Below are 23,198 nucleotides of genomic sequence, written 5' to 3'. Positions count from 1 at the left end.
ATTATTTTGAACGATTTACGTTTTATCAAACATAAGAGTCTTCTTCATTGAATCGCCAGCGTAATGTCAAACAAGTTATGTAGAACAGTAGAGCCCTTCATTTTAAGTCATTTTTTTATGATATACAAATACTCGTCCGTCGTGAGTGCACCTCGTCGTTAAAAGCGAACTTTGCACGTGTTCGTTAGATCTAACAGTGTATGTATGTACCTACCTACCTCGATCAGTGTTGACAGACCTACACCTGCAAGTAGTAACTACCGAATTAATGTTTTTATGCTCAATATTGCTGCGGCATCATTAACTTTCCTAATGATGCTTTAATTAATATGAGCTATTCAGTACGTGACTACGTTCTAATCGCACGGACTTATCTACATAGGTATGTCAAACGGAACGAACTATCGAGCCCACTTGACGTATACTTGGAATGCACCACCTGTGCATGCCGACATATTTATCTGAAAGAGTGAGTGGAATTGACTTCTGTTTCTCTGCCCAAGAAGGGCGTCTTCAGGATTTCTCTTTTTCCGGCCGTGACCGTTTAATGTGTGTGAATAATTTGCCGTACGTTAGCCTTATTTAGGAATGCTAATGGGCTGCCATTTTGCTTTAATAACAGTCCAGAGGACACGCTGTGCGCCCTGCCACCTCGACTGCAACTCATTACCCAGGAGGCTGCGGGCAGACGTTGGCATACCTGACGCACGGCAGGGAGCCGGCACGCGACTCCAAATCTCACGCCGCCATATCATTTCCGAAGGAACCAAACTGAATTCCTGCACCAATTTTGCAGTCATTCCTGCTGACCATTCGCATACTCAAAATCAAATTACATTTACTATATGAGTTCTGGCAACGCCGATGAGTCGGGCTCGACGTCAGAACGCCGATCGGACGACGCCGTGGGTTAGCCGCTCTGCTATTGCCGCATTCCGCTTTCACCAGTGACCGAACCCAATTCTGGGAAGGAATACCGACAGAGTGCCGTGCCTGTCCGGGGCGCGTGGGCGACGGCAGTGGAACGGGGGAGCGCCGCGACGGGTTTCTGACACCAAATGAGTCGAGCTGCATGGTGGTCGAGACGCGATACGACCATTGGCCTGATTGATTGATCTGTAATCACTACTGTCATGCCAACAGAATCCGGATGATATCCCTTTCATCCGGATGAATCCCTTCCATCCGTTCCTACTACATAGCACGTTAAATGACATCTTGTCTAGCAATGTCCCAAATCCAATTAGGCGGTCGGTATCAGGATCTCCATCTTTATTCAAGGGAGGCAGACCGCAGCTGACGCATTTCTGGAATCCCTCTGAGTCTCCTTAATTCAACTTTTGTATCTGGTATCCTATTGATAGAAGTGATGCAACTCGCCGTTGTTATTCAGTCGCAAGTGCTTTTCCAAGTAGAGTCTAGCCAATGTCAGTATTGTCATATCCCATGCTATGTTATCACTCCCTCCCTCCCTCTCTCCCTCTCTCTCTCTCTCTATCTCTCTCTCTCTCTCTCTCTCTCTCTCTCTCTCTCTCTCTCTCTCTCTCTCTCTCTCTCTCTCTCTCTCTCTCTCTCTCTCTCTCTCTCTCTCTCTCTCTCTCCCACCTCTTACCATGCTCAACCTCACTCGACCTTGGAGAAGCACGAGGTCACCCGTAGAATAACATAAAGCAGTGCGTGTCGAATACCAGCATCTAAACCCTGCGGCACCGGATGAAGCCCTCTGCTGCATAAATCGGCGCTGGCCACCGTATATTGGAGCTCTGCTGTAGTCTAGCGATGGCTCGTGTCGGGCTGGTCGAACGGCGGCCGGCGCCGGCACTGCCGCGGGAAAGGCCGACTGAACCGGACGGTGGCGGTGTCCAAGTAAGTCACCAGGTCAGCGGCGTCGGCGGCGGCGGCGGCGCGGCGGTACCGGCCCGCGGCCCGCGGTGGTGAGTGGCGCCTGTCGGCCGCTCGACTGTCACTTAGACCGAGCGCGCTGTCGATAATGAGCGCAGAGGCGTGTCGAGAGGGTACTGTCAGTGGGGGGGACTGTCACTGGACGTATAGGAGTGTCAGGACGGTAAAGTTAGCGGGGTGACTGCTACTGGACGTAAAGGAGTGTCAGGACTCTGGAGGGTAAAGTTAGCGGGGTGACTGCTACCTACTGGACGTGTGGGAGTGTCAGGAGAGTAAAGTTAGCGGGGTGACAGTGTCGCTGGGAACAGAGGAGTGTCAGATTGGTTCCTGGTTAGATTATCGGCAGGAACCGTCAGCGGGAGTATCGGTCAGGTCAGATCAGCCATTGTCACTGGGTGCAGCGAACTCACATCAGGTGACCTGTGTGGTGAGACCAGGTATAATCAGTCTGCCTTGCTGTATACAGTACCTATAGCTAGCAACGTGTAACGGTGCACTAGCGATGGTATCAGTCAGTTCACTGTTCGGTCAGCGGGCTCACGCAGAACAGGTGACGCGGACGTCCCCACTACTCTGAAAGATACCAGCTGTCATTCTACCGAATCTGCAACCGAGCACGTTGATCGAATGGTGCCGTCAATCCTTTGGGGGCGATAGATGCAGACGTCTGATGCACTATGCGTATTACGATGAACTTTCTGTGGTATTACAGTAGTATAGCCACCAAAATTGAACACTGATGCAGTGACCGTCACGGTTACTACTGCGCCCTGCTGGGGGTGTTAAAAGTTAAAACACCTCCAGCAGTTTTCGCAAATATCTCAGAAACGGCGCCGTGGAGCGCCGCTTTTTTTTGGCACACCTTATCATAAGCTGTTTTTGCATACCTATGTAGTAGAAATCTCAGATCAAAGGTCTCTCAATGTGACAGGTCACCAGGTCACGTCAAGTGACCTCACCTCAGAAAAAGTTACAATGCTTGCCATATAGCTTATACACTGAGTGACGAGTCGTTTTGAGACTTTCAGCAATTGATAAGGACAACAGTATGCATAAAACTCATATCTAAGAATTTTGATATCGATGACCGAAGATCAGGTCAGTTATGCGCCCTATCCTTTATAAGACAATGGGATAAAATTGAAAGGCCCCTCTTATGGACGGACGTCATTCTAAGCACTCAATGGCACGCGTGACCCTCCTTATGTCCCTGAGGTCATCTCAGGTCATGCGAAAGGTAGGTTATGCAACAATTTTCGCTAGTAACTTTTGATAGAGGCATGCTAGAGCGATGAAAACACATTAGATGTGTTCAGCTGGACGATACGGATCGATTGATATGCAACACGACCTTTTCCGGTCCGGTCATGACCTTGACCTGAGGTCAAATAGCTAAGTTGACCTTTCAAGGTCAACTTTTAGTTCGATCGACGCGTCCCGACAAGAGGAACACGATGCCAACAAACAGAAAGTATACCATTCGACGTGCCTGAGCATGGCCAACATGATATTGCCAAAATCGTGGCTCTGCGACAATTTTTGGTGGTTATTATTTACCAAAAACCGAAACCGTACCTTGGGGCACTTGACCTGACCTCAGAGGTCACCGGAGGTATCCTGAGACATTGAACTTGGGTACCGATTGTTGCGTTTCGTAACGGCGTACACGCTCTTTTTTCCGCGGGGCTCATAGCTCAATAGGCGTGAAACGGCGAGGTTGTCGTACCCAAGATTACTTTACTACTCGTCGTACCCGCCCCGTCGGCACTCGGCTAGGATGTATGTAGAAAACCAATAGGTCCGGCGAGGGTTAACATTTTGGAACTGCGTCAGCCTGTCAAATAAATAGCATTCACTTCCGTGCATCTTATGTATATTTTGACGTGCATTTCTATCGACATGACACATATCACTGGTAGACAACCAATATCGGAGTCTCAAAACAGCTCCCCATCCAACGCGTTGTACTGGTACTAACAATACAGGCAGAGTTAAGTACAAAGAAGGCATCATGTAACAATGGTAACTTTCGTACACAGCATTGACAGCAAGAAACATAGAAAATATCAAAATATTCATAATCAGAATGCGTTGCAGCGTGAATATTCGACACTTGCACAGTGTATGACATTCCGTAAAAAAACGACTATTAAACGTTTCGTGACTCGTTAATTTTCTGTGGCTGTTTTTTCACGTTGTAAGAGAGCGCGTGAAACAAGTATCTAAAAAAAAAAACTTTTACCTTTTCTTTGTTTCCGGAGTGGTTAGTGATAACATAGGAAGACGGTTTCAAGGCACTAGAAAGACACGTTGTTATCTCGACAGTTACCTTGTGAAAGTCCAATCACACTCGACATTATCAGACACAATCGCGGCAAGGGACACTCGATTGAAGCTTGGTCCCTATGCAATTAACGGTATATCAACAAAAAAGTTGGCCTGTCGTTATAATGCATCGTACATAAGATATTATACACAACAAATGCTGTCACTTGCTGCTTCATAAGGTCGAAATACGGCATCCCAAACAAATGAGAGTTTAACTTCGAACGGCCGGTGCCAACAAATGTCAACAGAATTCACCCTGGGCCTGAATTTTGTAATGAGTCTTCACCGTCAGAGAAATCGTACCCGTCGATCGTCACATAAATCGTAATATAAATATCATTCACAATAACAACTGATCATGCAGTTCCATTCAAAGATCGTGTGTAAGTCACGTCATATCAGCCACTGACCAATGCGTGAACTTTCAGTGTAGTCTACTTTACGCATTCCAATTCCATGACTCATCCCATGCATTACACGATCATTCAAGTCGAAACGTACCGTTTCCGGTGTCCCTCTTTTTACTTGTGTACGGTCCGGTTGCTGAAACTGATTCGGTACCTCTTTAACCGGTCTCATTTATAAAGGAAATCAAACCCTTAGATGGCTGCTGGGACATTGGTAACGTAGGTTTCTGATGAGTTTCGACGGAGCGGGAGTCGGGACGCAGCTGTTCAACATGCAGTTCAAGTGCTTTGCAATCATCACGAGCTAAACAAAAGCCTTGAACAGCGCCAGCGCTCACAGCGGCGATAGCGTACAGCTGTCGTTCAGCTCACTGCCATAGGTGTCGCTGCAGCTGCACCACACATTCGCCTTCCAGTGCTGGTAGCGCCCCGCGTGCGGGGCTCCTCACGACCGGCGCTGGTTATGGCACCTTCACGTCGCGCTGTCCGCCGCCCGCCTACGTGTTGATGTAGTTGTTGATCCAGGGCATGAACTTGGCGATGTTGGTGTAGACTCCTGGCAGTCCGGCGCGCGCGCAGCCGATTCCCCAGCTCACCAGACCGATCAGGGTCCGCCGGCCTCCCTTGTATAGTGTCAGCGGGCCGCCGCTGTCACCCTGGGAGAGATGGAATACAGTAAACCGTCAGTATTTTGCATAGACGAGCTCACTTGCAGGTCCGGGGGAGGGGGCATTTGGGGCAACTCTCCACCCTCGCGGCGCCTGAAATCAACGAAAATATACGGTTAAACGGTAATAGGTACCTAAAATATGTATTTTTTTTTTAGAGAAGGTTTGTTTTAAACTGCATTGCAATGCCGCTGGGGCAATGAAGTCCGATGTATTTGGAAATTGGAGAAACTTTTTGTGGGTATGCACCCCGCAGAGTCCAAGACCGCCTTTTTGGATCCGCCAGTGGACGAGTTCATTGGCGGCGGAACGTGGGGGGCACCGGGGCACCGTGCCCCCCTTTGATTTTGCCATTTTAACATTAGCCCTATGGGTGTTGCATGGAATGAATGGGACCAAAAGTCGGCAGTGTCCCCCCCCCCCCTTAATTGAAGGTGTTCCGCCGCTACTGGACGAGTTACGTTTAACTGGGACGTTAATAGCATAATGGACGTTTAGCAGCGAAGAACTCAAGCTTGTCAAGGTACTTAATCTTATGATACCGATAGGTGGTTAATGGTTACAATTTTTAGCTATGGATTACTACGCACAATGCAGATTGCAGCATCCAGTTAAGGGTTGAATATTTTCAGATGATACAATTTACAGCTTACTACAATCTACATACATACAAACACGCGTCAAACCACCGACTGACATTCGACAACATTCGAGCAAAATGCAAATCGTCTCTGGCCAGAGGAACTGAGACGCATCGGAAATACGACCCACGACCCCGGGCTGTCGCTGAGCGCCCCCCTACCCCTCCCCTCCCCTCCCCCAGGCGGCGCGAGCAACAGCGCCCGGGGCGGTTATCGTCTCCACCAATCAGCGCTCAGCGAAGCGTCGGGAAGACGCATGGATGCCGGCAAACAGTGCCCCCTGGCGCACAAAACATGACAAGTGATCGGCGATTTGGCGCCAGTCGCGAGCCCGGATGGTGGAGGTTGGTGGTGTGGGATCGTGATGGGATGGATTTGGAGACTGACAAGTGACAAGTGATCAGTGATGAGCACTGTGCAGTGAAGAGGGCTGCGTAACATCGGTGTGTGAATCAGTACAGTGGATATCAGTGTGTTTATCAGCTCTCTGAGCCTCTATCGCAATCGTGGGAGAGAGCAGATTCTGAGATTGCATTTGGATGGTTCGCGAATGGGAATTGAAAGAACATCTCATGGGAGCAGCCTCTTCAATTGGTGACGTACCGAAAATCAAACGTAAGCGAGATGAGATGCCACGGATTTTGACTCGATTTGAATCAAACATGTTTTGTCATGCAATAAGAAGGCTACTGCAATGCCCAATTAAATTCAGTACGATCTCACTTCACATTATTGTTTTGTTAACACCGTCCGTTATGATGCACATTCTAAATCACTAATCGATATTTGATCTCTAGTCACCCTGTGGAATCTCATCTTGGCTGATGTTTGATATGAATTTTGCTGTCCAAGTGTCCAGTGTCCAACATATCACATGACACCTTATGTAAACCCGTGATACACACACACTCTACGCCCTGTCCCAGCGAGACAGCGCCGTGCCTCACTGCTCACGTCGCCACTGTCTCGGCCTCCGAGAGAGCTGGAGGCAGTTTATTTGTTTGTTTTGTTGGGTTAGGCCCTTTCGGTCGACAAGACCATTGCAGAGCCTGAGGGATGATAGGAATTAGGGGGAGACATTGGTCTGGGCAGGCACCCTAGTGAGTCGCCGGGGCTGAGCCCGTCCAAAGGACAGGCCACCCAGCCCCAAGGCACTCACTGCACCCGGCTACGGGGAACGCTCCCTCAGGAGCAGCGGTGCCGCTCCAAGGGAGCAGCCCGCATGAGATAAAGTTGCCTGTCCAGCCCGGAGGGGGGTTGCGGCGTGGAGGAGAAGGATTTTAGTATCCTGAGGATAGAAGCACGGAACGGTGAGCTGGAGGCAGCAACGCGCCTCCCTATATACCCTGCCTCCGGGAGGCAGTGCCGTACCTCTCTACGTCCTACCTCAGGGAGACAGGCCAGCGACTTTCCTCCCTCTCTCACTCTCTAGTCTCTACCCTGCCTTCGTGAGACAGCGCCGCAACCCGTGGCTCCCTCTTCGCGCTGTCTCCGTGGGACAGCGCCGTGCCTCCCCTGCGCCCTGCCTCCGTGAGACAGCGCCCCATGTCTCACCTGACAGCTGTCGCGTCCTCCGTCCTTGTAGCCGGCGCAGAGGAACACCTTGTGGATGACCTCGCGTCGGCCGGCGCCCTTGTACCAGTTCTGGCAGGTCTGCTGGTCAATGACCACCACGTCCACCTCCTGAAGCACGTTCGGCGTGGACGCCACACCTGCCAGGGGGGGGGGGGGGGGTCAGCCGGGGTCAGTAGGGGTCAGCTGGGGTCAGCTGGGGTCAGCTGGGGAAAAGGAAGGTTATTTGAATCTTGGGCAATGCAAGTAAGTTCAGGTGTTAGAAGTAAGCTGGCAGGCGATATTCGAAATGAGATATGCATGTGATCACCGTCTAAAGTTCTTCCCTGCGCGCGCTACTGCTTGTTTTTGATAACATTTTTTCTGATGGATGGCAATGCTAGCTTAATTTTCCGATTTTTTTTCCAATCGACGCAGAGTTTTCACTGTATCGTTTTTTGCCGGCTCATTTCTGCGCAATGTTCGCAAGAAGACCTTTGAGCCATTTAAAATAATTCAGGTTGAGTTCTCAGCGGACATAATGCAAGTAGATGTAAGGTCGTTGCGGTAAGTATGAATTGGTATGCACAGGTGATCCGTGTCGCTGCATTCGCTTGCTAAGCACGTTTGACTCATTTTGCCGCGGAAGACATGTCCCATTTTGTGCAGATCTACCCTGAGTTACACTTATGTTGCGACTTGCACAGCGATGCTATTCGATTAAGTGGTAACATGGCCTGTTCACAATGCATAGTAGCGGTTCATACTCAAGCTCATAAGCTAAGTTGCTGAAATCTGTGAGTTGTTATTCTCGGGACAAGGAGTTGCTTAAATGTTGTTTTGTTAATTGCTAAGCTATAAGTTGTTTTAGCATTACGTGAGACAATTTAAGCCAAATTAACGCATAGTGTCACCGCTGAAAAATTTCGACCCATTCATTTTTATTTTAAACTCCGCTCCTTTTCAAAATGTCATATATACCTGCTTTTCTGATAACGGCGCGAAAATGAAGTATATTGTGCCTTAGGTATTTTGCTAGGAGTTCTCTTTTATCGCCAGCTCTCCCATAATTAATTAGTTCTCTTTTACCTGCCAACCGTAAAGTCGACGTGTATTAGCTCACATTTTTTTTCTACCATCGCCCACGCCCAAGCAGGTTGACCCATGATACTTGACTATGAATTGTCAGTTCGGCTCTTGGGTGACGTGATGGTATCACTAACCGACAGGTGATGCGTTTAACGACAGCTGCTTACGCCCTGCTCCATGCCTGGCTTATGTCGGCTCATCCACGACTCATATGGCACAGGTGTGTTCCCTGTTAATGCATAGGTATGCCTTAGCGTGTCCGTTTCATGGACTAACTCAATGTTCGCAGTACGTCCCCACCCAGTGGCCGTCTGGTGACCTCAAACTTCAAAGTGCGTAATCCTTTCTCAGTCAGTGACCGGTCATGACCTTACCGTGCGCGGTCCGTCCCAGCCAATAACCATATCGTAGCCTCACTCACCGTGCGGCGCGGTCAGTCCCCAGCCAATGACCATATCGTAGCTTCACTCACCGTGCGGCGCGGTCAGTCCCCAGCTAGTGACCATATCGTAGCCTCACTCACCGTGCGGCGCGGTCCGTCCCCAGCCAATGACCATATCGTAGCCTCACTCACCATGCGCGGTGCGTCCCCAGCCGATGGCGGTGGCCGTGTCGCCGACAAAGGACTCGTCTGTGTTGGGCAGACAGACGGGCACGATGTGCTCCTTAAACACCACGTCCTTGCTCAGCTTCACCATGGACAGGTCGTTCTCGAAGTTGGACGGGTTGTATTTGGGATGCACCTGCGAACGTCAGGACGATGGTGAGTGCCAAATCTTAGTTTCATGTAAAACATGTTGATGCCAAACTAATGAATATGTGCTCAGGGGAGCAAGCCTTATACAGCGGTGCTGCATAATATGCACTATGCACTATTCATTCGTTGGGGTACACTTGGATGCACATTGGACGTATACCGCACACCGCACCCATCGTGTCGACGGGTTGCACATGACAGCTCGGAGGTGCAGATGGTCTCGGGAAGGGGGGGGGGGGGGGAGGGTAGAGATGCTTCTCCGGGTAAGAGTAACAGCTGTGAGTTCCGTGGGGGGGGGGGGGGGAGGTGGAGATGTGGTTCGTTTTTCCAGGAGGATGCAGCACGGCTCCACTCACCACTTTCCGCTCCAGCGAGTAGTCCTCGTGCGGATAGCGCTCAGAGTACTCTCGGACGTTGTACTCGCCCAGACGGATCTTCATACTCGATATGTCGGCTCTGTGGGGTGCCAGAGTTGTATCGTGAAGTTGCAGTAGTTGAAATTTTCGTAATCCAGCTGTGGGGCTTATACCGGTGACCTTGCACATTCAAAAGAAGTTTCACAAATGACCATTTGTTTAAAATGCCTACATGTAAATGTAGGTTATTGCACAATGCACTTGTTCGCATATGTTTGTACTTTGTACTGTTTGATATTCGTTTAATAACACTAGCTGCCTGAATTGCCCAAGGTGTACTGATGAATCACGGGGAGTGAACACATGATAAACTAAACATTTTTTTTTAAAACCATAACTAGACCCAGTTAAGATCGTAGTAACTCGTGCAACGTTTACTACCATTGCGTTTTACAAGGTATTCTCAAGTGGACTCGATGACTCACCTGTAAACGCAATGGGCCGCGGTGACCACCCATCGTTTGTTGACCAGGGCACCGCCGCAAGCAATCCTCTTGGAGAAGAAGCCTTCTTTGATAAGTGCAGCCTGCAGTGGAACATGAACGTCTTAAGAATGTGACACTTGAAGACCTTGATGGATTGCTGTCCCTTAGACTGTCATACAAAGCTACCCCATCCTGCTGTACGGCTATTCAATCATTGATCCACCCTCCCCCCTCAGCTAGGGCGGTCTATCGCTGCTCCTCCGCCATCCCCTACGAAGTAAACTCAATCCCCGCAGTCTGCACCCTCTAGTTCCTGCGACAGATGCTCCATCCATGGCTCTTCCCCTCCGCTGCACCGTTTCATTACTAAGCGTAACAGCCCCACTATGCGCGAACACCCACCTACATTGCCAGGAATGGCTCTTCCTTGCCCCTCTTCTCTCAAAAGAAATCCATCATCCCGTACTCCTCCCCACCGTTACACCGTTACGTTACGCGTAACACCCACCGAGCGTAAACACCCACCCACCTGCCAGGGGTGCGAGCCGAACGACGAGTCGTGACCTCCGACGATTCGGTTGGTGCGACTGTACACCTGACCGCACTCTGCAACACGGAGGTGGTCGGTGAGGGACAGACACCACTCGAGTGTTGACGGGTTAGTTCACCGGGCTACAGAGAATCGATTGATTGTTTACTTCTTAGCAATTAGAACATGTAAGGAAAATGATACGTAAAATACTAATGCATTTCTTGGCAAAGTAGATTCGATACATGCAATAATGGACTTTTGGTAGCGCCATTATAGGTGAAAGTACGTTTCTCGAAGAGATTCACAAATTAACTCATGACGACTCGCTAACAACTCACCGACACACAACAGTTGTGCTCTGTATATACAATTTGTGAGGGAACATGGGCGTTTAACCTTTTATTCGTTTGATTTATTCATTGCTTATTATCATGACAAATGCAGCAATATCACTGGAGAGCTGAGATCATTATCGTGGGTGAGGCCTTTGGTAAAGGAAGCTGCGGTGACGGTGTTTGAAGCTGCTGCGCGCCGCCTGGAGGTCAGCTCAGGTCAGGCTGGCGGCGGGAAGGGACGCGGGTGGAGGTGCAATCCACTACACTACCATCACCAAACATGCGTGTAGACTGTGCGCGCGCGCGTGTGTCGTCGTCGGCCCGATCTGCGGCGCTCTTACTGGCGTCTGCCGAGCTCGAACTGGGCCGGAGCGGGCGCTGCGGCCGGTCTACATGGTTACTGTCCGCGTCGGGGTCGGGTCGGAGACCGGGCCGGCTCGGCGGGGGCAGGCCGGCCAGCGGGCGGGAGGGCCGCGCTGGCCGGACGGGGGGACGGCCAGAGCCCGACACGTACCCCGTGCCGGGCCGCAGCGGCCGGAGCACCACGAACGGACGGTTATCGAACACGGGCCCGAAGCTGGGCACGTCGCCGTCCGCGTGGCCGCCGACGTGGTTGGTCTCGGGGTTGGGCTCGTCGAGGATGGGGATGATGGAGACGGGGTGCGGCCGCGGCGTGCGGTACGGCCGGCTGGGCCGCTCGGGCCGCTCGGGCCGGCCGTGGTGACCGTAGTAGGAGGGCAGGGTGAGCGCGCGCATGGTGGTGACCTGGGGACGGGGCGCCGAGCCGGCCGCGGCCAGGTCAGGGGACGGGCCAGTCGCGTGGGAAGCGTCAAAGTTAGTCGGTAAGTCAGACGATAGGGGACCAAGACCGGCTGTATCAAGAGCAATAGATGTGTTCGAGATGTTGGCACCTGCAAAAAGGAGAAAAATGAGTAGTAAGATAGCGGCTGGGTATTCCATTTCCTTATTATAACATGGCAGACCATCCGTGCATACAAGCGCAAAAGAAGGTCCATAAATTTGTAGTGGCGGAGAAACTGATAGATAATCCAAGGTGTTGAAAAGGGAGCCCTTATTTAAAATCCCTTGTAGACATAGCTAGACACAGTTGCTGAGCTCTCTCTAAAAGGTGTAGAAGAAGTTAAGCTGGCGTTAGGGAAGACAATCATTGATAACCTAAATTTTGAATGAAATTATTTTGGCTGCTTTTACTTTTTTGTTTGGCCTTTTTAACAATCCAACAGGGTTTAGGTAATGTGCTCCTTGATTATTGAAAGCCTCGACTGTGAACGTAAAGTTTCTCATGGAGTCTGTTCATTTGAACAGCCGTACTCACTATGCTGGTTACTGTTTTTTTTTTCTAGTAGGTATGTGTTTTTGTGAATTCAAAATCAATCTCATGAAATCATGAGTAGTCGAATTAGCTTATACCGGCTATGTCGTCAGGCTATTCAAACCCTTCAATGCAATCGGTTCTAGACTACTAGTTCTAGTAATTACCTGTTTCACACATATGTAGAACACAAGTGTCGAGATGAACACATCGCTGTGCCCATTCAACACCCACACAAAAGGGCCAGTTCAACGCAACAAAACATTTCCGGTCTGTTCATTCCGGGCCACGATAGCAGAGATTGACCAATGAGCGACCGCGTACGGCGCTGACATTACTCTACACGCCCACGAGCATTACAGATCACACTCGTTGTCCCTGTGCACTGTGCGTGCGTTGGACAATCGATAAAAAACGGACAAGTTCACTGGTGACGGTCGTCGCGGTCAGGCGCGGCGACCGGCACGGTTGGCTGATCCGATGGCTCCAAATCATCGCAAGGGTGGAAAGGGGAGGTTTAGACACGCGCTGGTGAAGGGCGAGTTCCCGGGAAGAGGCACCGCGGAGTGACGGTGGCACGGGGGTCAGAGTGACGTGTGACGATCTGTGACGGTGCCACTCAGTGTGCCATATCACCGGGGCCGGGCGCGTTAGACAGAGACGGTGGGAAGATGACAAACACGACAGGCAGTCATGCCAAGTGGGGGTGATTTCGAGTTTGAATATGGTGGCACTTTGTACGGTAATTTGTGTGGTACGTGCATTGGGAATGGAAGAGAAGTGGTGTGTGAGTTGAGTTATCATAGTTTCGGTTGGGCTTAAGTTCAGATTTATCTTTTGTTTTATGTTTCATACATGCTAACATCGGAATCGATGGCAGCGCTAGATCATGACGAGTATTCGTGAACGTTCCCTCCAAACAGCCTTCAAAGTTTCCTCGACACTTCACGACTTGATTCATCTCGGTTCTGTCTTGTTCCTCATGTTGCTTTTTTGTCACAATTATTACATCTTTCCGTCTTCATTTGGTCAGCTTTCTGGTACTGCAGATGCGTAATCGTTTTGCGCACGGCAGCGGCTCTTTGCATAATGCATATGATATCCATTTCACTCTGAGCCCGTACAGCTGCCCTCTACGTTCCACACCGCGCTCGATGACCATGAATGACAAAATGAAGTGCGAGCGACCAGTTGACTTAGCTTGAGTCTCCGCCCACTACCATTTTTATAGGAAGAACATATCTTATGATGGCCAATTTGTTTCCTGATCTTGCAAAAAATATGTTGCACTTCTTCCTGACCTTTGTTTCAAGACCTAAGACAGTGTAACAACGACTACTGGTTCCACAGACCGCTGATGCCCAGGTCCATACACAACATGGTGAAGCGGAATTCGTGGAACTTCTTTTTGCGAGACTGCCTACGATGCGCTCCCTCCGTTCTTGCTCTGTGCGGCGCCGTCCTCCTCTCCCACCCCCAGCTGTCCTCTGTCCCCTCCCGGCCGTGTCACCCCGTCCGGCCGGCCGCGCCCCTGGCGCCCACTCACCGGCGTTAGACACGGTGGCCTCGGCGGCGTAGTCTTTGTCGGCCACGTCTCTGGGCACGCAGCAGCTCCAGACCATGCCGCCGTCGCACAGGTCGATGGCCTTCCTGCCGCGCAGCACGCAGCCCACGCTGACGCCGCAGTCGTACTGCGAGCCCCTGTAACTGCACTTCTGCGGGATCACTGCAAACGAGGACCGCCCCGGTCAGCGCGCCGGCCTCGCACCCCGGCGGTACCCCCGGCGGTACCCCGGAGGCACCCGGAGGTCCAGGACCAGTCGGCCGCTGCCGCCGCTGCTGCTGAAGCTGCTGAAGCTGGTGATGTTGGTATTGAGGTCAATGATAGGTCAGTCAGAGGTCATAGGTGGAGTGGGGGGAGTCTGTGGAAGGATTTGGTCGTTGCTGTCATATTGTGGGCTCCTTGGAAACTGAATAACTAGTAGAATGTAGATTATTTGGTGTCTTTTTCGGAACACAAATGTTCTGAGGTTCTATCGGAGAAGAGCCTTCCCATAAACTTTTTTACGTCACTCGACGTAGATTCGTTTCAAACAAGGAAACGCATACCTTTACTAGTCGAGTTTTCCTGGCTCCACTTTTGGCTTTCGTTGCTTGTACACTCGGGGGCAGATTGATGTTCTACAACTCTTTATCCACCGGGTTCCTATGGCTCAGCATTGGCAGCAGCCGCCTGGTACCGGTAGACTGTGCCGCTTCACTTATTTGTCAAGCGGCACAGCCTACCCACCCGTATGACACCGGTCTGGGTCGGTGGCTGGAAGGTGATGTGGGCCGCCTGTGACGTCAGCGCAGCGGTGAGGGCCGAGCCCGGAGGCATGGCTCGGGTCGGCGCGGCGCGGCGGCTGGCGAGGGCTGGGGAGTGAGGTGGGGTGGGAGCACGGACATCGCGCGGCTGAGCGAGTGTAGTTAACTTTCGCGTCTCAAGGCGACAGTTATTCTACCTAACAATTGTGCTAAAGCAGTTGTTAAAATGTCCTATCCCCAAGACAGCGCCTATCATCATACTTGCAATGCACATTACGACACACTTTAGCGTGGCAATGGGACAGCCAATAGAACTTATGTCACTCGTGCATCGAGGTGCGGAGCTATATTTTGTAGGTATAACATATTAGTATTAAGGCCTTGATTGAGCAGATTGGTGTCTATTGTTTCGCACGGCAATCGTCCAGAGACGTGGGAACTGGGGGTTATGAGTAGTGCCGCAGCCAACGCCCCAATTTAAAGCGATTATTACTGTTCCTCTATTATGTGGTCACAGCCCCCAATAGCAAACCGTTCTAACTAGGAGCCAAAAAGTCGGCCGCTCAGGGGGTTCGAACCGGGCTTCTCTCACCGACCAATTCACGACACGAGCGTTCATCCATTGAGCTACCGAGAATGGTGCTCGTCTGCACAAAACAAAATGACATTGACCCGCTGACCGCCAATGACAGTATTGTGACATTTGATCGCGTTTGACCGCCGCGGGTGGTCGCTGGTTTCGGCAGCTCAGTGGATACACGCTAGCGTCGTAGGGTGACCGGTTGGAGAAACCCGGTTCGAACCGTCTCAGGTGCGCGAATTATTTGTTCCTAGTTGGAACGGCTTGCTATTGGTGGCTGCGACCACACATTAGAGGAACAGTAAGAATTGCTTAAAGTTGGGACGCCGCGCTATCCAAAAACCCCAGTTCCCACGTCTCTGGACGATTGCTGTGCGAAACAATAGACACCAATGAGCTCAATCAAGGCCTTAATACTTATCTGTTCTAAACAATGTAGCTCCGCAACTCGATGCGCGTGTGATATAAATTCTATCGGCTGTCCCAATGCCACGTTTAAGTGTGTCGTAAGGTGCATTGCAAGTATGATGATAGGCGCTGTCTTGGGGATAGGACATTTTAACAACTGCTTTAGCACAATTGTTAGGTAGAATAATTGGCGCCTTGAGACGCGAAAGTTAACTACACTCGCTCAGCCGCGCGATGGTCCGTGCTCCCACCCCACCTCACTCCCCAGCCCTCGCCAGCCGCCGCGCCGCGCCGACCCGAGCCATGCCTCCGGGCTCGGCCCTCACCGCTGCGCTGACGTCACAAGCGGCCCACATCGCCTTCCAGCCACCGACCCAGACCGGTGGCATACGGTGTGGGTAGGCTGTGCCGCTTGACAAGTAAGTGAAGCGGCACAGTCTACCGGTACCAGGCGGCTGCTGCCAATGCTGAGCCATAGGAACCCGGTGGATAAAGAGTTGTAGAACATCAATCTGCCCCCGAGTGTACCTACCAATGCTTGGGTCTACAAAAAGGTTCGAACTCCAGTGGTAACATCCATATGCTTCGATTGTTTGGTGGCTCCTCATTTAGTTCAAAAGTTGATTTTTTATTATCGTCTGAAAATCGCGATTATTTCCGCGGAACCCCCTCTCCATCTTTTGGTGTTATTATTTTATTTTTATAAGACCGAAACTATATCGCTTTGCTTGATTTAAACTTATATCAAGTGAGGTCGGGTTTGTGTTCAGTTAAAAAAAAAAGCAAGCCATGTTTTTGTTGCTCTCTAGAGCCATGGTTTTGTCATTTATCTAAAAGGTAGTGGCCCACTTACAAAAAAGATGAAATGAAAAATAAACTGGCGTACCTGTGGTCAATACCCCATGAATTGGCTAGAAACTCTGTTTGGGAACATATAATTGGAACAGGTAACGGATTAACTGAGCTTATGAACACTCATTGCGGAATCGCGGATACCCTACTCTGGCTCAAAAGAGTAAAGGTGTGGCATGATGTTTCAGCAATGTTGTGAAAATAAACATGTGTTCTTACCGCAAAGGAAGCTTATTTCACCAACGTTTACATATATAATAATTTAACTGGAGTGTTCAGCTGGAGTGAGTGCTGTTGGAGAGCTGGAGTGTTACATTTAAACAATGAAAACGGTGGAGGTGGCGAAACAAGTCACAAGTGCATTGTTATCATAGGAAATTCCCCAGTCTTTGTTCATAATCTCGTCCCTACATCTGGCAACATACCCTCGTGCGTCTCAGTGCAAGGTGATAAGTAATTATTCTTGGTCGGATTTGTGTGGCCCAAACTGAAAAAGCAATGATGAAACAACTATCATTCAATTTTGAACCTATGTTGACCTTATTTTACCAAACTGTGCTGCACCAAATTGTAGCCAGATGTGTAGTCCGTCGTGAAAGCGGATAGGATCTAAGCGGCTACCATCCTGCGCCGTCCAGGCAGCTCGGAACCCCTCGGCGACTGTCACGCCCCGCTTCCGCACAAAGAGCTGCCGCCCCTCCCCGTATGCCGGTGGCAGGGCGCGCTCCGCTGCACCCCGGAGCACAGCCGCGACGAGCCGTGACGCTCGGTTACATCAGAGGCCACGTGAAAGGTCCGCACGGCGGCAGTGGTCGGTGACGACCGTCACATTTGACCCACCGGCGCAACCGCGCCGCGTGCGCGCGTCACGGAGCGTGTCACAGAGTCGCGTCACGGGCGTTGTCAGCCAGCAAAGTGGCTTCCAGTCTGTGCTGTCACGGGTCCTGCGTTTACGGTCTCGGGTCTGCAGGGGTGTCGGAAGAGACGAGCCGCTTGCCGAGACTGTAGCTCAGTGGCGCCGTGTTGAATGGAGGCGCCCGTGATGAGCTACCGTGCTTGCGAAACTAAATACACCGCTGTTCCATGGGCTATGCTGAAGTCTGCCACCATTCTACAACTACTGAAGCCGTTATTTGCGCGCTGTTTATGGTCCAAAAGCAGCTGCAAACTAGTTATGGTTTAGTGTTTAGGGTGGATGGTTAGGTTCCTTGCCTACCGGTCCCCCGTCGGAGAGTTGGCAATAAAACGACTTGAACAATAGCTCTAAAACAATCCCGAATGTGTATCAAAAAATGGACAAGCATTAACGGAGAACGTATACTAATTAATATGCATGGAAATGTAATAGAAGACAATAATTTTCAGCTTCATTCATGTCCATTGCTCATCTCTTACATTCATATAGATATGGTTCAACGCAGTAAGCTAGCATAATTTACGAGTAGCATTAGCTGCTCATTCGTTTCAAGCGGAAACGTCTAACATGATTTTATCCCAGTATGACAAATTAATGGAGAGCTATGCGTCGTGAAAAAGGAAGGTACCATGAATTAGCAAAACTCATGACTCATGTGACCACCATGTCCCTTCCAAACGTTTCACCTGCGATTTATGACTGCCAAAAATAGAACATATTGCGTCACAGGCCGTTTTCCATGATTGATCAGGATACGGTTTTTGCACTTCACAAAACGATCTTACATCGGTTTAGAACTTTCTGTCAGCCTGAAATAATGAAAACTCGACGATATGCTGCTTTGATACTTTTAGCTTGATTTCTCAGTTGCCTTAGCTTCTGCCATCTCTGGGACGAAGGGACCGGGTTGCAGCAGAGTTAAGGCCGCCGTCCACTGCGACGGAATTCCGTCCGGAGTCCGTCCGGAATGTCGCCGCACGCTGGCCGCATCCGGTCCGGATGCGGTCCGGATGCGGTCCGGATGCGGAGAGCTAATAAATGTTTCCCTATCACTTATTACCAAATAAAATATTGCAAGTAACCAGCAGCGAATACTCTTGCCATTCTAAGGAAATAATTTTTACTTACTTCATGATGATCGAGTTCCAATTCTTCGTACAATTCACAATGTTTGCCTCCGATACGGCCCCAAATCACGTCTGTTCCGGACGTTCCGGATGCGTTTTCCGCAGAAAAGTTCAACGCGTCGGACATCACTCTTCCGTCTCCGTAGCAACCGCATCCGAAACGCATGCGGAGAGCTGACGGAAAATCAACAGCTGATTGCCGTTCGGATGCGGTCCGGACGGAGCGCACACGATTTCCGTACGGACCGGATGCGCCCATAGGGTTCTGTGTTAAATTCCGTACGGACCGCACGCGTTCCGCACAGTGGACGGCGGCCTTTACTTTTTCACCGGGGCCGGCTGCCACCGTTCCCTGCACCAAGCGGAACGACAGGGATAAGGACGCGCTCGTTACCAGCCGGCCGCCGCACTGTGCGGTCGGTGGTCGCGCTGTGGTAGCGCGTGATGAATGGAGCCAACGGTACGCCGGTACGCAGCGCACTGACACACACTAAACGCCTGGTCGCATCTGGGCTGTCCGACCAGCCCAGATCCGAGCTGCGCCAGCCCAGAGTGGCCCAGATCCCGGAGGGACAGATCGGGGCTACTCCTGGCGACTGGGCGGTGACTCCGAGGGAGTCTCACCGCGACATACCCGGCTGATGAATCGTGTTCCTAGACGAGTCGTCGTGGTAGTCGCGGTGCCCGTTGTCGTCGTCGAAGTGGTTGATGGAGGGTCGATGGTGACGGTACGGCCGCCTCCGACGCACCGGCGGCGCGTACACGGCCGGACCGTACCCGGAGGGCTCGTCGGTGCCGTAGGCCGGCGTGAAGAACGCCTCGCTGTCAGGTCGGTACTGACTGAACGGGTCGAACGCGTCGTGCTGCAGCGGCAGCCGGTACGGCCGGCCGTAGCCGGGCCCGATGGCGCGCTCGGAGGCGGGCCCGCCGCCGCCGTGCCGCCGGCCGCGGTGGTCCCGATCGCCGGAGAAGTCGTCAAAGTGGCGCTGCGCCTGCAGACAGGCGGCGAGCGCGGCGCAGGCCAGCGCGGCGCGCAGCAAGCGGGCCGGCATCTCACGGACGGCAGACACGGCGCGTGGCAGACGATACGGGCATGCCGCGCGGAGCACCGGACTGACAGCGGGCGGCGGACGGTCGGCGCGCCGGGCGACGACTGGCCGCCGCCGCCGCCGGCCGACGGCGCCGACACCGGGCCGTCACAGTCGACGGAGCGCCACTTTCACTGGGCAGCTCGCGCACTGCCGCCTCGTGCACTCGGCGGCTACTGAGCTGCCCGGTTGCGCAAATCTCAGCTGCCACTAAGGGAACGGCAACGACGCAGTCGGCATACAGCGGGCCGCGATGACTTAGTAAAGCTGAGAAGAAATCGGGCGAGCTGGGAGAGGGGAGGTGCTGGGAAGAACGTCCCGGTAGAAAGTGCACCTCCCAGCACTCACGTCGCGGAAGCAGAACGGATGCGTCCGCTCGCTTTACTGCCACTCTTGCATGGCTCGTGCACCGGTGCTGATATAAACTTTTATTCTTTCATTATGGTTATGAATGAGTAATATGCCGAATAAACGCGGCAAAAGTATAGAGTCGTTTGGCTAGGTGCTGGATTCTGGCCGGTAAATCCGATTTAACAGAGGTTATCCAAGCACTAGGTCGGCTCCATCTGAGGTTTTGGAAGTGTGTGGTCGACATGGTTGTGACTTATGAGCTAATGCTTTTTCGCCCAGAGCAAATTACGTTCGGGATACCCATTAACAGTGACATTTGCTCTGCGGAGCATGTCGACAGTTGCGTCAGCAAGCACTCGTGAAGTGTTACTGTCAGGGCATAGAGTGTCGGCATGCAACACAGCAGCTTTGAAAAAAAGTTATTTGTTATTTAAATTTTGCTCATTTTTAACTTTTAATTGTGTTGCTAGTAGAGTGTGGGGTGGCGGAGGGGGAAGGGGGGGGGGGGGGGTCGCTGGAGAGCAGTACGCGAAGTCATGCCCCAATTGCCAACAATACCCGTCAATCTAGCAGCAGATTGATATTCGTGAATCTGCTGCTGGAAGTCAGACATTCGGTCCGGCCGAATATGCTGCTTTGGCAGCCGAATGTCCGTCTTCAAACGGCGGATTCGGCCGATACCATAGACAATTAATGGCGCAGTGAAGACGCGCAGCAGCATATTCGCGAATGTACTGCTGAGATCGGAAATGCTCGCTATATCACCGATATCAAAAGTCACCTTCACCGATACCGGCATCAAAATTCACCGAAATCAGAAATTCGATATCACCGATCACTGAGTCAACGATATCAAAATTCCGGGATATACATTTTGTGCATACTCTTGCTCTTATCAATCGCTGAAAGTTTCAAAGCGATCGGTGACTCGGTGTAGCTATGGTAGACACGGAAACTCTTTGAGGTGAGGTCATTTGACGTGACCTGGCGATCTGAACTTGAGTGACCTTGGTCGGAAATTTTCACAACATGAGCAAAAAAGATGCATAATATTTGCACCGCTGTTTTTGAGATATTTTCGAAAAACCGCAGGGGGATGTTCATACAATGAATCCCCACCCTGCAAGGCGCGAGTGAATGCATGTTCGAAATCTCAATGGCTCCACCGGCTCAGACATCAGTAAATTTCATGCTTATACCGCGGCCCATTTCTGCGGCCCCTTTGACGGTGGTGGAGGACATGCTACCATGTCTGGCGTGCCATACGTGGCCCGGTCATGTCACGCGTCGAACCCCTCCCCAGCCCCAGCGGCGGCCGCGCAACTGGTCGTGATAAGGCGCAACTGGCGGCCGTCGGCAGCCTTTCGGTCGGCCGGCACGCCCGCGGCGACCCTGAATGGCGCTCTGGTGACACACGACCGTCTTACCGCCGCTGGCCCGGCCACACCCGCGGCGGTGACCGCCTGTCAACATCGCGCGGGGTCGCGAAACCGCCCGGCGCACGCAGAACGGTTACGCCACGGGGCGGAAACGGCCTAAAAATGCGTGGAGTTACGAGTACGGGGCCTGGGGCACGCGAGGTGGCTAGGGGTGAGAAATTAAGAACCCGTAAGCAAGATATTTGTATGTAAGTGGAATGCTGATTGCTGTTTCTGCCTGGTAGTTTATAACTTCTTTGTTGACTGTCTTTAGATCGGTTTGGTTTGCACAATTCTTTCAAAGAATGTGACCCATGCATTCGACACACGAGTGGTTCGGTATCTAGAGCTGCCCAGTGGCCAACACTATCAGGATTATTGTATTGTTACGCCTCGGGCGACCTTTCTTTACATTGTTTAGCCCGGCTAATAGGAAGCCGAACAAGGTCATCTTTCTCTCGCGCGTTGTAAGGTGTAACGGCCGGCGACCATTTGGGTCAGGTCACCTGATCGCCCTATCACTAACTGTGGTATTGTGGCCTATAAGGGCAAGTTTTTTTTTGGCTCAATATCGGCAGCGATCTGAGTTCCATAACATATGCTACCCCCTGTAAAGTGGAGCTGGGGTGAAAACGTTCGCACCTGGGTTACGAAAGGCATAGTTCAGTGCGTTGATGTTTTATTATCTCTCCCCTTCACGGAACGTTATGCGCCAAACTCCATATATGTAGAAGCGGACATTGGGGTTCAGATTGTTATTATGAGTAAAATATAAGTCATTTTCTTCATTAAACGGTTGTTTCTCTATGCGGCGATCATTTATGAAGCACGCCACACTTTGTTACCAACGAGCGATATCATAATAGCTCCATTTTTGGCAGTATACTGGCTGCGGCCGAGTGCGACGGTGGCGCCGACTATCGGCTACTCGTGCAACTAGGCCTCGCGGTGGCTCCGGCGGCCAAACTTCAGATGAAAACGTCCCTGTGTGGAGACTTAACGATAAACTGAAAAATGCGATATAATGCAATTAAATTCAGTAATATGCGTTTACCCTGACGTATTTTTTACCAATATTCGGGGAGAATTGGCACCGGGATTTGGCAGGAGAAGATAAAATGTTTATGAACATTCCAAATTGTATTATACCTACATTGCATTGTCAAAATATGTCTCAATATATGCGAGACGTCATGCTGTTTGCCGTAGTATAGCGAAATTGTTTCATGAAAGACTCAATACAAATATAACGGGAGTGATGTATCTTAATTTCATTTGGTGGTGCAAATATTTTTTTCTTCCATGTCCCGATCCCGGGTCGAATTTTTCTCTCCTATGGATAAAAAGTGCAGAGATGTGTTGCTCAGTTAGTGAGCTACAGCGTAGTATAGCGACATTTTTATGTAAGCTGCCTATTTTTTCATACTCTAGTTTCCACGAAAATCCGTGCATACACTGACCAATATTTTTTTTCCATGGCCAGATCCCAGGTCCAATTTTTATCCGCTATGGATAAAAAATGCATAAATATGTTGCTCAGATGGTAATCTACAGCGTAGTATAGCGACATTTTTATGTAACTACCCTATTTTTTCATACTGTGCTCATTTCCACGAAAATCCGTGCTTACGCTGACCAACATTTTTCTCTTCCATGGCCAGATCCCAGGTCCAATTTTTATCCGTCATGGATAACAAATACATAGATATGTTGCTCAGATAGCGAACTACAACGTAGTATAGCGACATTTTTATGTAACTTCCCTAT

The 23,198-nt window shown here is 51.0% G+C and overlaps 1 protein-coding gene and 1 long non-coding RNA gene across 6 annotated transcripts in view; one reads left to right on the top strand and one right to left on the bottom strand.

Moving 5' to 3' along the window:
• Window positions 1-4,950: 4,950 nt before the first annotated feature.
• LOC122373509 (serine proteinase stubble-like) overlaps window positions 4,951-23,198 on the bottom strand; it is a 59,183-nt gene continuing 40,935 nt past the window's right edge. For 3 of the 5 annotated variants that reach the window (XM_043351642.1, XM_043351640.1, XM_043351641.1), the window contains exons 4-11: window positions 13,931-14,110; window positions 11,393-11,962; window positions 10,714-10,790; window positions 10,185-10,285; window positions 9,700-9,799; window positions 9,161-9,329; window positions 7,501-7,658; window positions 4,951-5,293 (exon numbers count right to left, since the gene is read on the bottom strand). In XM_043351642.1, coding sequence (XP_043207577.1) covers window positions 5,135-5,293; window positions 7,501-7,658; window positions 9,161-9,329; window positions 9,700-9,799; window positions 10,185-10,285; window positions 10,714-10,790; window positions 11,393-11,962; window positions 13,931-14,110 — 1,514 coding nt within the window. In that variant the 3' untranslated portion in view covers window positions 4,951-5,134. The remainder of the gene's footprint in view (window positions 5,294-7,500; window positions 7,659-9,160; window positions 9,330-9,699; window positions 9,800-10,184; window positions 10,286-10,713; window positions 10,791-11,392; window positions 11,963-13,930; window positions 14,111-23,198) is intronic. The other 2 variants (XM_043351643.1, XM_043351645.1) reach the window with 1 other exon arrangement.
• On the top strand, window positions 6,296-9,277 carry LOC122373510. The gene is made up of 3 exons (XR_006255056.1): window positions 6,296-6,561; window positions 8,727-8,806; window positions 9,181-9,277. It is a non-coding gene; the product is annotated as an uncharacterized LOC122373510 (long non-coding RNA).

Source organism: Amphibalanus amphitrite, unplaced genomic scaffold (assembly GCF_019059575.1).
Source record: "Amphibalanus amphitrite isolate SeventyFive unplaced genomic scaffold, NRLGWU_Aamphi_draft 001507F_arrow, whole genome shotgun sequence".
NCBI lineage: Eukaryota > Metazoa > Arthropoda > Thecostraca > Balanomorpha > Balanidae > Amphibalanus > Amphibalanus amphitrite.
Note: the sequence above shows the minus strand (reverse complement) of the source record. Positions and strands in the feature narration are given on the sequence as shown.